At 37.8% G+C, this 16,665-nt stretch overlaps 1 protein-coding gene across 1 annotated transcript in view; it reads left to right on the plus strand.

Moving 5' to 3' along the window:
* LOC115435299 (zinc finger protein 236-like) overlaps positions 1-16,665 on the plus strand; it is an 84,063-nt gene that overhangs the window by 21,954 nt on the left and 45,444 nt on the right. The window contains 12 exon segments of the mRNA XM_030157614.1: positions 5,056-5,171; positions 6,303-6,391; positions 6,393-6,421; positions 6,424-6,464; positions 8,733-8,787; positions 8,790-8,888; positions 8,891-8,911; positions 9,998-10,270; positions 10,838-11,041; positions 11,152-11,284; positions 14,422-14,682; positions 15,815-16,047. Of these exon segments, the coding sequence (XP_030013474.1) occupies positions 5,056-5,171; positions 6,303-6,391; positions 6,393-6,421; positions 6,424-6,464; positions 8,733-8,787; positions 8,790-8,888; positions 8,891-8,911; positions 9,998-10,270; positions 10,838-11,041; positions 11,152-11,284; positions 14,422-14,682; positions 15,815-16,047 (1,554 nt within the window).

Raw genomic sequence — 16,665 nt, forward strand, 5'->3', positions numbered from 1 at the left:
GCCCTAAAAGTACAACTGTGTCTGTCAGGGTTAATGTGTTCAGAGGTGTGGATCTGAAACATGGAGGGTTCAGCCTTTAGATCAGCTTTAAACCACACTAAAACATTTCCCACTGTTTTAAAGGCTGATGTGGATGTTGGTTTGTTTATTTATTTAGAACACGCAGAGAAACAAAATAAAACAAAACAAAGCAAAATAAGACAAAAACAAAATAACCTTTAAATGAACAGAATCTATCTTCAAGTACGTGCCAGTCTGAATTTTACATGGTTTAAAAGGAGTAGGAGGAAGTCTAAACGTATTTAATCCATCCTCTCTAGTGCTTGTACTCCTTTATCTTCTCTTTTTAAATCCAGATGTTCTTCTCATGCTCCACTGATGATGAACTGTTGAAATGCACAACAGGACCTTTAATGACCACAGGAACCTTCAGCTGCTTATTCGACTGAAACGGATCAGTGCACTGTTTTAGACACGAAGCATCATCTCTGTGTTGATGTTTTCTGTTCACTCTGGTCTGCTTCACTCTGGTCTTATTCACTCTGATCTTTTACACTCTGGTCTTTTTCACTCTGGTCTTTTTCGCTCTTGTCTTTTTCACTCTTGTCTTTATCACACTGGTTTTTTCACACTGGTCTTTTTCACTCTGGTCTTGTTCACACTGGTCTTTTTCACTCTGATCTTTTACACTCTGGTCTTATTCACTCTGGTCTTTTACACTCTGGTCTTTTTCACTCTGGTCTTTATCACACTGGTCTTTTTCCACTCTTGTCTTTTTCACTCTGGTCTTGTTCACTCTGGTCTTTATAACACTAGTCTTTTTCACTCTGCTCTTTTTCACTCTGGTCTTTTTCACTCTTGTCTTTATAACACTAGTCTTTTTCACTCTGGTCTTTTTTGCACTGGTCTTGTTCACTCTGCTCTTGTTCACTCTGGTCTGTTTCACTCTTGTCTTTATAACACTAGTCTTTTTCACACTGGTCTTTTTCACTCTGCTCTTGTTCACTCTGGTCTGTTTCACTCTGGTCTGTTTCACTCTTGTCTTTATAACACTAGTCTTTTTCACGCTGGTCTTTATCACTCTGCTCTTTTTCACTCTGCTCTTGTTCACTCTGGTCTTTATCACTCTGCTCTTTTTCACTCTGCTCTTTTTCACTCTGGTCTTTATCACTCTGCTCTTGTTCACTCTGCTGTTTTTCACTCTGGTCTGTTTCACACTGCTCTTTTTCACTCTGTTCATATTACATCTACTGTTCCAGGCTTTCACTGTGGGTCTGGGATTAGAAAAACACTCCCCTCAGCCTCTGGACCAATGACTGGACCAAATCCACTCAGTGTGTTCTGTTGTGTTGTATTGTATACTGTGCTGTTTGTGTTCACCTGGCTGCTGCTGTGTTGCGTTGTGTTGTTGTTTTGTTGTGTTATATTGTTGTGTTGTATACTGGGCTCTTTGTGTTCACCCTGCCGTTTCTGTGCGTTGTTGTTGTGTTGTATACAATGCTCTAAGTGTTCACCCTACTGTCTTTGTTGTGTTGTGTTGTGTTGTTGTTGTGTTGTATACTATGCTCTCAATGTTCACCCTGCCGTTTCTGTGTTGTGTTATTGTACTGCTGTTGTATACTATACTGTGCTCTTTGTGTTCACCGTGCTGTCTCTGTGTTGTGATGTTGTGTTATTGTGTTGTTGTTGTGTTGTCTACTGTGCTCCTTGTGTTCACCCTAACGTTTCTGTGTTGTGTTATTGTTGTGTTGTTGTTTTGTTGTATATTGTGCTCTTTGTATTCACCCTGCTGTTTCTGTGTTGTGTTGTTATTGTTGTTGTTGTGTTGTTTTGTTGTATATTGTGCTCTTCGTATTCACCCTGCTGTTTCTGTGTTGTTGTTGTTGTGTTGTTTTGTTGTATACTGTGCTCTTTGTGTTCACCCTGCTGTTTCTGTGTTGTTGTTGTTGTGTTGTTTTGTTGTATACTGTGCTCTTTCTGTTCACCCTGCTGTTTCTGTGTTGTTGTTGTTGTGTTGTTTTGTTGTATACTGTGCTCTTTCTGTTCACCCTGCTGTTTCTGTGTTGTTGTTGTTGTGTTGTTTTGTTGTATATTGTGCTCTTTGTATTCACCCTGCTGTTCTGTGTGTTGTTGTTGTGTTGTTTTGTTGCATACTGTGCTCTTTGTGTTCACCCTACCGTTTCTGTGTTGTGGTGTTGTTGTTGTTGTTGTTGTTGTTGTGTTGTTTTGTTGTATATTGTGCTCTTTGTATTCACCCTGCTGTTTCTGTGTTGTGGTGTTGTTATTGTTGTTGTTGTTGTTGTGTTGTTTTGTTGTATATTGTGCTCTTCGTATTCACCCTGCTGTTTCTGTGTTGTTGTTGTTGTGTTGTTTTGTTGTATACTGTGCTCTTTGTGTTCACCCTGCTGTTTCTGTGTTGTTGTTGTTGTGTTGTTTTGTTGTATACTGTGCTCTTTGTATTCACCCTGCTGTTTCTGTGTGTTGTTGCTGTGTTGTTTTGTTGTATATTGTACTCTTTGTATTCACCTGCTGTTCTGTGTGTTGTTGTTGTGTTGTTTTGTTGCATACTGTGCTCTTTGTATTCACCCTGCTGTTCTGTGTGTTGTTTGTTGTGTTTTGTTGATTACTGTGCTCTTTGTGTCACCTGCTGTTTCTGTGTGTTGTTGTTGTTGTTTTGTTGTATACTGTGCTCTTTGTGTTCACCCTGCTGTTTCTGTGTTGTTGTTGTTGTTGTGTTGTTTTGTTGTATACTGTGCTCTTTGTGTTCACCCTGCTGTTTCTGTGTGTTATTGTGTTGTTGTTGTCTTGTGTTGTATTCTGTGCTCTCTGTGTTCACCCTACCGTCTCTGTGTTGTGTTATTGTGTTGTGTTGTATTGTGTTGTTGTGTTGTTATGTACTATATTGTGCTCTCAGTGTTCACCCCACCGTTTCTGTGTGTTGTTGTGTTGTGTTATTGTGTTGTTATTGTGTTGTTGTATACTATACTGTGCTCTTTGTGTTCACCCTGCTGTCTCTGTGTGTTGTGTTGTTGGTGTATACTATACTATGCTCTCAGTGTTCACCCTGCCGTTTTTGTGTTGTGTTATTGTGTTGTTGTATACTATACTGTGCTCTTTGTGTTCACCCTGCTTTCTCTGTCTTGTGTTGTTGTGTTGTTCTGTTGTATACTGTACTCTTCGTGTTCACCCTGCCGTTTCTGTGTGTTGTTGTGTTGCGTTGTTGTTGTGTTGTGTTGTATACTATGCTCTCGGTTCTCACCCTGCCGTTTCTGTCCATTATCGGTGAATTTCTGGACTACTACTCCATCTCTTTCATGATCCTCTACTCTGTCACAAATGTTCCAAATGCGTCTGTCCTACAACCCCCACCGTTCAGTCGTGCATCACAGACTCTTTTAGCGTTTCCCGTCCCTGTGCACCGTCACTCATCTCCTATTTTAGTAGTGTTTTAGCCAAGCCACAAACTTTAGTTTTTGTTTTTTTTTTTTTGTCCATAATGCATCCATTCAGCGCATCACAACTATAATTACAGATTATTTTACGCATCACTCCAACCAGATGGACTGAGTTTGGATTTTATTCATTCATGTCCCTTTAAATTGAACAGTATGCTGTTTATCTCCTTCTGTTAAATTTGTACTGACACAAGTAACAACGGAGAACATCGGTAATACATGTTTTACTTCTGTAATACTTGTATTTCCTAAAAGAAGGATTTTGGACATAAGGAAGTAAAAGTAAACATCTAACTAATGATTATAAACAAAGACAAAACATCATCATTACTCCAGCGTCTTTAATATCATCATACATTTACAGTTCTGTGTAAAAGTCCTGGTTCCGTTTATTCTACTTCTAATGTCCACACATGTGCATTTGACTGTGTATTTAGATCCAGTCTGATATATAAGAAGGATGAACAGCAGCAAAAACTACAGTTTCAGGTTAAAAACAGCTTCTATGAACTACAGTGGTCGTATTGAACAAGTTCAGACAATATGAGGTTTATGGCATTAATTTACTGAGGTTTATACCAGGAACAGAATGAACAAAGAAAGGAAAGAAAATAAACAAGAAGGAAAATGAAAAAAAAAAAATCAACAAAATAATCAGCAAAATTGAAAAAAAAAAAAACACTAACTGAACAGAATAATCCACAAAATGCACAAAAATTAAAAAGAATTATGAATAAAATGAACAATTTTGTTCATTTTGGCTATATTTTGTCAACAAAATATTAAAAAAGAGTAAAAATGACAAAAATGATCAACACAATAAACAAAAATGAAAAAAAAAAAATTACAATATGAAAAAAGTATGCGACAAAATAAACAAAATAATTCAACAAATGAACAAAAATAAATAAAAAAAAAAATCAACAAAAGGAACAAAATTCCAAAAAAACCCAAACAAAATGAACAAAATAAGCAGCAAAATAATGAAAGAGTAAAAATGACAAAAATAATTAACAAAATGAATGAATTAATCAACTAAATGCACAAAAATTACAAAAAGGAACAAATACTCAACAAAATAAAAAAGAGTAAAAAAGACAAAAATTATTTAAAAATGAGTAAATTAATCAACTAAATGCACAAAAATTAAGAAAAATAAAGAAAAAATCAACAAATAAACAAAAAACATAAAAAGTGAACACAATAATCATATTTGATTCAACCCGTTTCAGGTGTTTCTGTTTGTGTTGTTTCTTGTTATGGGGTCAAAGGTCAAACTAAATAGTCACTTTAACCTTTTTGTGTCTTTTAAGGCTGTGAACGTATTTACTGTATTTTCTTGTATCTGAAGAAAACAGAATGATAAATAAATATGTGTGATCATTTGAAACCTGAAAACAAACAAATCCAAAGGTAAAATCAGAATTATCGTATTTATATTTTTTATTCTGGATCCTGGTTTTTAATCCCTGATAAACCAAGGCTGTTTTTATGATTCTCCACTTTTATGGTGTGGGTGGTTTATTTATCAGAGACACTTTGGAGGCTAATGTTTGTGTGTGTTTGTGTTTGTGTTTGTGTTGCTGTTGCAGACCTAAAGGTGTTCCTCTGTTCCCGTGCATGGACTGCAGCTGTGTGTTCAAAAAACTGGGCAGTTTGAACGCACACATCAGTAAAATGCACATCTCTGTGATCGAGGTTCCCTCCAGCACGTCGGTAAGAACAGCACACAAGTGACCGCCGACAGTTATTTATGCACTGTTTAGAAAAAGGCGATTAATGAACCTTTATTAAGTTTACACAGGTTTTTTATGACTGGATTTTTCTGAAATTGCTTAAAGTTCTGCTTAATTTGAACAAAAAATACATTTTACCTGTAGCCACAACGAAATTCAATCAATGTTTGTACTGAGTTTTTATATTGTATTTTTACATATTTTTTGCAAACTTCAGTGTATTTTAGTGTATTTTTGCATGTTTTCTATACTGTAGTGTGTTTTTGCTTATTTTTTGTAAAGTTTACTGTATTTTAGTGTTTTTATGTACTTTAGTACATTTTTTGTGTATTTTTGCATATTTTTTGTAAACTTTAGTGTATTTAGTGTATATTTTGTATACTTTAGTGCATTTTTTGTGTATTTTTGCACATTTTTTGTAAACTTTAGTGTATTTTAGTGTATTTTTCATATACTTTAATGCATTTTTTGTGTATTTTTGCATATTTTTTGTAAACTTCAATGTAATTTAGTGTATTTTCTGTAAAATTTAGTGTATTTTAGTGTATTTTTTGTATACTTTAGTGCACTTTTTGTGTATTTTTTCATATGTTTTGAATACTTTAGTGTATTTTTGCATATTTTTTGTAAACTTTAGTGTATTTTAGTGCATTGTTTGTATATTTTTGTATATGTTTTGTATACTTTAGTGTACTTTTGTGTATTTTTGCACAGTTTTTTGCATACTTTAGTGCAGTGCAATGATATTTATCCCATAATATAAAACTATATTCTGACATTAATCATTACTGTTTTGTATCCCAGACCCCTGTTAGAAAAGAAACACCTGAATTCAACGTGTCCACATACTTTTGTTCATTTGTGTATGAGTTGGGTCATTATCATATGAGGATATCGATATTTTTAAGAACCATCCCAGTGCACACAGTTCTGATTCATACTTAACAGCATTAATTCGTTTCTCATACTTTACGAATACTCTGTTGCACATCCACACATGAACCAAGACTCACCCACTGTTCGTATAAACTCGTCAGGTTTAGTTTAATATTCGCCGTTTCGTCGTTTCGCTGCCGCCCTTTCCCTTTCACACTCATTTGTGGCTCCACAGGAAACGGAGGCGGTGGGTCAGACCCCCGGGGGTCCAGAGGGCGGGGAGGGGGTTACAGACGTCATCCAGCAGCTTCTGGAGCTCAGCGCGGGAGACCACCCAGCCTCAGCCTCCAGAACCACCATCGCCATGGAAACCGCCATCAATCAAGATATCCTGCAGGTGAGTGACGGACACAGAGACGCCAGATCCGGTCTGTGGTTTTATTGATCGGATAAACAGGTGATAATTGAGGAAAATATCAGGTGTTGAGTCATGTTGTGCTGCCAGAGGAGCTTCAGTTTATGAGATCTGAACTCAGGAGGAGACGAAAGAGGACGCTTCCCTAAGATGTTTCCTCATTCCCTGTTCGCTCTCAAGCACGTCCATGGCATTGTGCTGATGCTAATTGTTAATGCTAATTCTAGATACACTGTGTGTGTATTTTGGTTACACACCACAGTGATCGGCGGCGGATCTCCTGGTTTTTTGGTGATAACTCAGTCAGATTTGGTGGATTTCTTCTCCCTTCATAACCAGGCGTAATGGACCCTTAGTGGAAGAACCCATGGAGTTCAGCTTCTGTATGAGTATTATAAGTCCTCACATGGGGGCGCTGTAGTTGAACATCAGTTTTTTGGACATAAACAATAAATAATAAGCTGATTGAGTTCAAAATGGACAGTCTATCCTTGACATGTACAGCAATTTTGTGTTTTAAGCATTTAGCAATTTAGTCTGATATGTGAGAATTTTTGAGTTACTCAGGGAATCTAACAGAGGAATTTAGGGTAGGTGAAGGATGGAGTAAGGCGCAGGAGATTATAATTAGACTTCATCCCGCCTCCTTTTCGAATGGCTTACTTCCTTTGTTATATAATTCTTTTGTTGTTTGATTTTATTGCAGTATTCGAAATAAATAAACAAACAAACAGATTTGGTTCATATTGATGGTCTTCCAAATGTCCATGTTCTGTCTACCATCCAGAGTTCTTATGGGCTCATTTTCATTCACTAGATGGAGTTTTGGGGTTAAACTGTGTGTGTTTGTGTGTGTGTGGGGGTGGGGGGGTGGGGGGGTCCAAATGGTCAGGGGAGGAAACAGCTGGCCAATCAAACTCCAACTGGGTTCATATATGATTGTCCAACAAATATCTAATACCTTTTCTGACATTATTCAGGCTGGATATTAGTGATGTCCACATTTTTTGCTTCCAATCCGATCCATTTTTTTTTTTTTTTTTTATGGGATTAGTTTTCCCGATACCAATTTCAATACCGATCCAATATAGACTTTTTACAATGAAATTTTGATTTAAATTTGGAGTTATTATTTATAGGTTATTATCCTGTTATTTTACTGTAGATCCCAGTTGGTCTGAATGTGGAACCTGAACTGAAACAACTATGACACCTTTGACTCTTAATAACTTTAGTATCATTTTTGCACTTTCCAAATTCATACTGTGGGACAAATTAAACCTTGTATTTTCCACTGCTGTAGTGTGTCTATGGGACAGGTCCGTCCAGGTATTATATGGGTGTGCGTTCAGCGCCGTGTGTTAGTGATGTGAAGTGGGTTACTCACGGGTCGGGTTGGGGCGGGTCAAAAGAATGTCAGTTTTTTTGTGGGGCAGGTTTGGTCGGGTCAAATAATTCCACAAAAGCCCTGTGGGTTGATAAACACCAGACTCGTGCATCACAACCAGACCTCAAAATGAGTACAAGCGCAGAGTGACAGTGAAACTTATTGATGCTTTACTACTTCCTCTAAGCCTCCCGCTGTTGTGCAGCAGAACATTTGTCTCCCCTAGATCGGCCCGATCTTGTGACTAAATCCGATCCAATCCGATCTTCTGAAAAATGCCAGATCGGCAGCTGATACTGATCTGCAGATCAGATCGGGACATCCCTACCGGATATCCTTGGTGTGAACGAGGTAATGATTCCCCTTGATCACTAACATAGGGGACCCCTAGGGGAAGAACCCTATTGATTTAGGGTGTTTCATGAATATTATCACTTGTCCAAATGGGAGCGTTTCTGTTGAAAAATCCGTTGGACATTATTAATTGATATAGTTGGCTAATCAAGCTCACATTTGGTTCATATCGATCATCCAAAATGAAGTTGGTATCTTTTGTGCATTGTGTCGTTTATTTGCTTTATTATATACCAGAGGATTGGGGGATTTCAGGGGTATACCCTTGGTGTTGGCCCCCGACAGCGTAAGCCTGGTTGTCTGATTGTATTATGACATTAACTGATGACTCCATCATGAGCTGTTCATCCACATCCTTATAAAAACACCTGACTTCATTAAAGGTATTTCTGCTTTTTCCTGTGTTTCCCTGTCTGTAGTTTGTCCTTGACTGTTGAACTACCACTCCTGTACTCAAAGGATCATTACTTATCTAAGATGGTTTAGTTTATTGTTTTCTATTTCTGCAGCAAGCTCTGGAGAACAGCGGGCTGAGTGTGGTTCAGCCGGGAGACCACGCCACCCCCCGACGACCCCGAACCAGACCACAGAACACAGCACCGCCGTGGAACACAAGAAGGTTCATGGACCCGACAAGATGGTCAAGGAGAAGAAACGGAGCATCTTCAAAAGCCCATCCAGATGCCAGGTACCACTGAGATTAGACAGCACCAAATGGTACCACTGAGATTAGACAGCACCACATGGTACCACTGAGATTAGACAGCACCACATGGTACCACTGAGATTAGACAGCATCACATGGTACTACAAGGTACCGCTTTCTTCCTCTTCCTCCATTTCTTGCCCTTGTTTTTCTTCCTCTGTTTCATCTTCGTCTTCTCTTTCTTCTACCACAGAGATTACATGGTACCACCTCTCTTCTTCTGTTTCTTCTTCTTCTTCGTCTGTTTCATTTTGTTTCTTCTGCTTTTTCTTCTTCTTTTCTTCTTCTTCTGCTTCGTCTTCTGTTTTTTTCTTGTTTCTTCTGTTTCTTCTTCTTCCTGTTTCATTTTCTGTTTCTTCTGTTTCGTCTTCTCTTTCTTCTTTTTCCTGTTTCTTCTTCTGCTTCTTTTGTTTTTTCTTGTGTCTTCTGTTTCTCTTCCTCTTTCATTTTCTGTTTCTTCTGTTTCTTTTTCCTCTGTTTTGTCCTCTCTTTCTTCTGTTTCTTCTTGTGTTTCTTCTTCCTCTGTTTCATTCTGTTTCTTCTTCTCTTTCTTCTGTTTCATCTTCTACTGTTTCTTGTTTCTTCTTCCTCTGTTTCATTTTCTGTTTCTTCTATTTCTTCTTCTGCTTCGTTCTTTTCTTCTTGTTTCTTCTGTTTCTTCTTCTTCCTCTGTTTAATTTTCTGTTTCTTTTGTTTTCTTCTTCTGTTTCTTCTTCTTCCTGTTACATTTTCTGTTTCTTCTGTTTCTTCTTCTGTTTCATCTTCTACTGTTTCTTCTTCTTCCTCTGTTTCATTTTCTGTTTCTTTTGTTTCTTCTTCTGTTTCTACTTTTTCCTCTGTTTCTTCCTCTTCCTCCATTTCTTCTTTTGCTTCTTCTTTTGTTTTCTTCTTTCTTCTTCTGTTTCTTCTTCTGCTCCCTGTTTCCTCTGCTTCTTCTTCTCTTTCCTCTTGTTTCTTCTGTTTTCTTCTTCTACTACTTCCTCTGCTTCTTCTTCTGCTGCTTCTTTTCCTTCTACTTCTTATTTTTTATTTATTTTTATTTTTATTTTCTCCTCCTCCTCTTCCCAGGCTCCATCCGGGAAGAGAACGGTGTCCGGTGGCATGGCTGTCCGTACTGCTCTAAGGAGTTCAAGAAACCCAGTGACCTGGTTCGCCACATCCGCATCCACACACACGAGAAGCCTTTCAAGTGTAAGCAGTGCTTCAGAGCGTTTGCGGTGAAGAGCACCCTCACGGCACACATGAAAACACACACGGGAATCAAGGCCTTCGAGTGTCAGTGCTGCCTCAAGTGTTTCTCCACTTCTGGAAGCATGAAGGTCCACATGCGTCTGCACACAGGTGAGAACAACACCCGTATATGAAGGACCTCCATCAACAGCAAATGGAAATCACATCCTAGAACAAGTCAACAATATGCACATAAATGAAAACAGACTCTTATGAGTTTTTAGAGCCTCTGTCAGTTAATGAACCACACAACAAACACAGACGGTGGACTGTAAATACACATAAAACCCTCATTTTTATCTGTCTGTTTGCTCGTGTTTGCTTTTTACACAGATTATCTTAAATAATCTCTTCCTGGACACAACACGTCGGCGTTAAATAAACCTGCATCAGCCTAATTATTGTGTGCATTTGCGCATTAGGCTTTGGCTCTATAAAAGTCCAGTCAAACCCTTTATATATTCAGTGTCTTATCCTGTCACTTCCTCTGGTTTTCTTTACGGTTTCATCAAATGTATATTTTCTCCTGGTGCCTAAAAGGCTTTGACTCAGTGTTTTTCAACTGAACTTGTCCCTAAATATGGATAAATATGATCTAATCTACTTTCCTCTGTTCCAGTGTTTCAGTCAGTTGTAGATGCTATGAAAGTGCTGTTTGTGTTTGTTGCGTGTTCACAGGCGTGCGTCCTTTTCCCTGCCCCCACTGTGATAAGATCTTCCGTACGTCAGGCCACAGGAAAACACACATCGCATCTCACTTCAAAAGTTTACAGCAGAAGAAACACAAGTTCCCTCGGAAAACCAACAAAGCCAAAGTGTCCAAGAGTACCCTCCCTGTTTCCGACATCCCCCTGCAGGAGCCCATCCTCATCACTGACTTCGGTAAGATTCCAGGACGCTGCCGCTGCAGCGTCTGTGTCCACAGCTCTATACGCTCTTATGTCGTGTATTTCTGAATGTTTTCATGTGACTGTCCACATGCTGCATAACAGGCCTCATCCTGTCCCAGAACCCCCGTCTGGCTTTTCAGCAGTACCTGGACGTGGTGGGTAACGACCGGCCCTTCAAGTGTCAGTTCTGCAATAAGGCCTACAAGAAGTCCAGCCATCTGAAGCAGCACGTCAGGTTAGAGCTTCATATCTGCACAGGGCTTATTACTGTATGTCCAGCATGTTGAAGGAACTTTACATGAAGCATTTAAAGCATTAAAATGTCGCATCAGACAGAATAGAATAGAATAGAATAGAATAGAATAGAATAGAATAGAATAGAATAGACTTTATTGTCATTATGTGCACAATGAAATTAGGAGTACAAATCTAGTCAGTGCAGCAATATTTACAAACACTAGTACTACAGGAATAAGAATAGAGCAAATATAAAATTACAAAAATAAGATAGGTAGGTAGGTAGGTAGATAGATAGATAGATAGATAGATAGATAGATAGATAGATAGATAGATAGATAGATAGATAGATAGATAGATAGATAGATAGATAGATAGATAGATAGATAGATAAAAAAAATCTAAAAAAAAAAAAAAGTTCTAGTAGACAGTATGAACCTAATCAGAACATAAGAATAGAGCTTAGTTGAATAAAAAACATAAAATAAAACTGGATAAAATATGAAGCAACTTAATAGAGTAGACTTAATTTACAATATTAACAGTATGTGTATGTATTTCCACACAGCGGACATGTTCTGATCAAACAGTGGTTAGCCACAGCGCTGCTCAATGCTCGCCTGTTGGCTGGCTGCAAACTGTGGAGTGGATTTCCTGAACGGAGGCGTGTCTCATTACTCTGCGTCTCATTGAGACACGCCTCCATTCAGGAAATCCATTCCACATTTTGCAGCCAGCCAACAAAGCAGTCGGCAGGGAATCACCTGTGGAGTCATTTCAACAAACATTAAAGCACAGACATGGCTCATACATTGGAAATTTTCCTCAGGCTGGATTGGAAATTTCAGATCCGTGAATTATGTTGGTATCGGAACCCAATACCAATACTGGATCGGATCAGCCCCATCCTTAGTTGGATGGACAGATGTTTTCACTCACAGACTGAAACACTTGTATCCTTTTATTTACGGTTGTGTTTTAGATCATATTTACTGGTCTATACCCATTGGAATGATTGGAATAATTATCGTTTATTATGTTCTGAAACTCAAAACCGAACTCAAAAAGGAAGCTTTACAATTTTAAGTTCTTTTCATTCTAAGTTAAGTTCTTCCTGAAAAAATAATTGGCAAAAAATATATTTTTCGACACCTTTATTGCAAAAAACAACATAAATAAATCTAGGCCTGTTATTATTGTGTCTCTATGTGGTTAAAGACTTGAACTCCTCAGGTAGAAGGCAGTAGATAAAAGCAGAGCACTCTGGGATAGGGCTGTAAGAAAATATGGGCTCCGCAATATATCTAATATATTTAATTTCACAATACTGTATCGATATTTTTAGGTATTTATTCAAATACAGTTATTGTGGAGGTTCATTTGTGTTATTTATTTTTTCTTTTTTGTTCATATTTTATTTATTATTATTTAACACTCTTTTATTCAATAATGTTTGTTCCTTTGTTGGGATTGAAAATAAGTAATTTTCTAATGTTAGCTCTGAATTAGTAGAATATGAACATTTGAACAGGATCTTAAACTCTAATGTCTGTAAAACAGAATTTAAGTTTGAACAAAGGAAAATTTTGTGATATAGCATCAGATCTAAATAAAAATGTGTTAGTATTTGTGCATATTTCTGGTGTTCAGTTCTTCCAGGAAATAATCATTTGAAAAAAGAAACAAAACCAATAAAAAATGGCCTTTTTAACAGTATCGTGATATATCGTATTTTGAGCCTAGTGTTGTGCTTTGTATCGTATCGCCAGATTCTTGCCGATACATATCCCTACTCTGGGGTAAAATCAGGGAGGATGATGGGAAAAGAATCACCTCTTAGTCAAACAGGAACCCTAAAGCTGTACCCGTCACCTGGTGGTGCGTTCAGGAACCTCACACAGATACAGAGCAGCAGGACTTGGTTAAATACCTGTGTCCTGTCACTCATCCATCTGCCAGAACAGGCCGTGCAGCTGCTATCCAACATGTATCTGTATTCAACGTCCCAGCCTTCACACTGTGACAGACTTATTACTTTGTTTTTCATTTTAATATTGAGAGGTGAATCTAAATAATGGCGCTATCATCTTTGCTACGCCTTCACATTGCCAGCACCCTGACATTATTCTTCTGCGGTGGAGGATTAATGGCCGTTATGGTAAATTTCATAGGGCAGGTAATCCATTTTCCAGACGGCTGACATGAGACCCTGCATAGTGATGCTCCTGTGCATGCTAACAAAAGCAGGTTCTCATATGTTCAGGAGGATTTGGGATCATAATAGAAATTTGACCAAAGTCCTATGTAGTAAACACACACCTGAGGAGCTTCTGTCAGAGTTTATTTAACATTTACATCATGTGAACAAAAGTCTGTGGACACACTGAATCCAGGTGTTTCTTTTCTAACGGGTCTGGGATAAAAACAATAATGACTAATGTCAGAATATAGTTTTACATTATTGTATAAATATCATTGCTTTGGTTAGTTTGGGTTAAATTATTGTCTTTGCTTCCAAAATGCCTCAGATGGTTTGAACTGAATTCCTCTCAACATTGATTTTTTTTTTTTTTTAAATCCATGACTCTGATTTTAAATGTTCTTCCTCTAAATTTCTAAAATGTTTTTTGTGCTCTGACAGTAAATAATTTTCTACTGCAACTAACCATCTACTAAGGAAATATAGATGTTTCTAAACTATATGGACATAAATATTGGGACACATCATTTGTACAGCTTTAAGATGTCCTGTTCATGAGGATTTGAGATAAAAACATCAATATTTCCTTAAAGTTTAATTTCTGTCATTTTTAATTTTTTTTAAATATTTTCTTCCTCAGTTAGATGTGAAGAAACTAGATAGTTAGTTGTGGTAGAAAATTATTTTTTAGTCAGAACAGGAAAAATATTTTATAAATTTAGAGGAAGAACATTTAAAATCAGAGTCATGGATAAAAAAAAAAAAAAAAAAAAAACCAATGCACTGATATTTATGCCATAATATAAAACTCTATTCTGAAATTAGTCATTATTGTTTTGTTAGAACAGAAACTCCTGAATCTAACGTGTCCACATACTTTTGTCCATATAATGGCTCATGTATGTTCCACTCTTGGCTGTGGTTTCGTCCTCCAGGTCTCACACAGGAGAAAGGCCGTACAAATGTCTGCAGTGCAGTCGTGGTTTCGCGTCCTCTGGCGTCCTCAAAGCTCACATTCGGACCCACTCCGGCCTGAAGGCGTACAAGTGCCTGATGTGCGACACCACGTTCACCACCAGTGGCAGCCTGAGGCGTCACATGACCACCCACAGCGACCTGCGACCTTACATGTGCCCCTACTGCCAGAAAACCTTCAAGTCGTCGCCAAACTGTAGGAAGCACATGAAGACGCACAGGTTTGGCTTTGGATGGTTTTGTCTCTTGGTGTTTGATTTTTGTTATTTGTGGTTGTTTGTTGCTTTGTTATTTTGTTGTTGTTGTTTGTGGTTGTTTCATTGTTTTTTGTTGTCTGTTGTTTTTTGTTATTGTCTTTTGTTGCTACTTTGTTGCTGTCTGTTGTTTGTTGTTGTTTGTAGTCGGTATGTTGTTGTTTGTGGTTGTTTGTTGTCTTTTGTTGTTATTTTGTAATTGGTTTGTTGTTGTTATTTTGTTGTTATCTGCTGTTGGTTGTTGTTTTCTGTTGTTGTTTGTTGTTGTCTATTTTGTTGTTGTTTGTTGTAATCTATTTTGTTGTTGTTTGTTGTAATCTTTTGTTATGTTGTTGTTGGTTTGTTGTTTTCTGTTGTTGTTTGTTGTTGTCTGCTGTTGGTTTGTTGTTGTCAGTTGTTTGGTTTTGTCTTTTTTGTTGTTTGTTGTAATCTTTTATTATGTTGTTGGTTTGTTGTTTTCTGTTGTTTGTTGTTGTCTGTTGGTTTGTTGTTGTCTGTTGTTGGTTTGTTGTTGTTTGTGGTTGTTTTTTTGTTGTTTGTAGTTGGTATGTTGTTATTTGTGGTTGTTGTTTTCTGTTGTTTGTTGTTTTGTTGTTTGATGTCATCTTATGTTGTTTTCTGTTGTCTGTTGTTTTGCTGTTTGTTGTCATCTTTTGTTGTTTTGTTGTTGTCTGTTGCTGGTTTGTTGTTTTCTGTTGTTGCATTTTGTCTTTTGTTGTTATTTTGTTGTTGTCTGTTGTTGTTTGTTTTCTGTTGTTGTTCGTTGTAGTGTTTTGTTGTTGTCTGTTGTTAGTTTGTCGTTTTCTGTTGTTGTTTGTTGTTATCTTTTGTTATGTTGTTGGTTTGTTGTTTTCTGTTGTATGTTGTTGGTTTGTTGTTTATTGTTGTTTGTGGTTGTTTTTTTGTTGTTTGTTGTTGGTATGTTGTGATTTGTGTTTGTTGTTATTTTGTTGTTTCTGTTGTCTGTTTTTTGTTGTTTGTTGTCATCTTTTGTTGTTATTTTGTTGTTGTCAGATGTTGGTTGTTTTCTGTTGTTTGTTGTTGTTTTGTTTGTTGTTTGTGTTTGTTTTTCCATCCTTCTGATTGTCTCCTGACCCAGGTATGAACTGGCCCAGCAGCTGCAGCCCCAGTCCACTGAAGACCCCTTAGGGGGGGGGTCTGTGACACATGACATGCAGGTGGAGATCGAAGGGGACTCTCTGCAGCAGCCGCCCGTGACCGCCGCTGAGCAGCAAGGCATGCTGGGACTAGGCCAGACAGAGGTGGTGAACGGAGGGCAACAGGTGACGCTGGAGGCGCCGCTGACCGACCAACCTCTGGTCCAAACAGAAGGTCAGAACCACATCTGGTACCGGGTTTACCTGGAGGCGTTTGGAAAGAACAGGAGCTTTTTAAAGTCTTTCTGAGGCTCATGTATTCTGTACAAACACATGAAAACACATGAACGAGTATCAGACGGTTTAATGTCACTGCAGTTATTGTAAGGCTCATTTATTCTGTACAAACACATGAAAACACATGAACAAATGTCAGATGTGCAAAATGTCACTGCATTTGTTGGTAGTTTCTCTTTGAAAACTTCCACCATTTCTAAGGCTAATGACATTAATTTTGTTTTCTGTTAATGTAATTATACTTTTCTTTTGTTCAGACAAGGTATAGTATACAGCAGGTAACATCTAAAACTATACCTGGTCGTAACAAATGAAAAAAGAAAAGTATAATTCCACCATTTCTGGAAATGATTGTCTACAAATCTGAACACTGCCCCTCATGGTTCCTGGTGGTACTGCAGCATATTCTTCCTTTGATCTGAATCCATAAGAAAATAAAGAAATACAGATAAAACTAGAAGCACTCGGAGAGCACAGACCTCCGCCAAGGCTGATCAGTGGCCCCCCTCGTGGGCCCCCCCACCCCCGATCACCACCAAAATTTAATCATTTCTTC

Source organism: Sphaeramia orbicularis, chromosome 16 (assembly GCF_902148855.1).
Source record: "Sphaeramia orbicularis chromosome 16, fSphaOr1.1, whole genome shotgun sequence".
Taxonomy (NCBI): Eukaryota; Metazoa; Chordata; class Actinopteri; order Kurtiformes; family Apogonidae; genus Sphaeramia; species Sphaeramia orbicularis.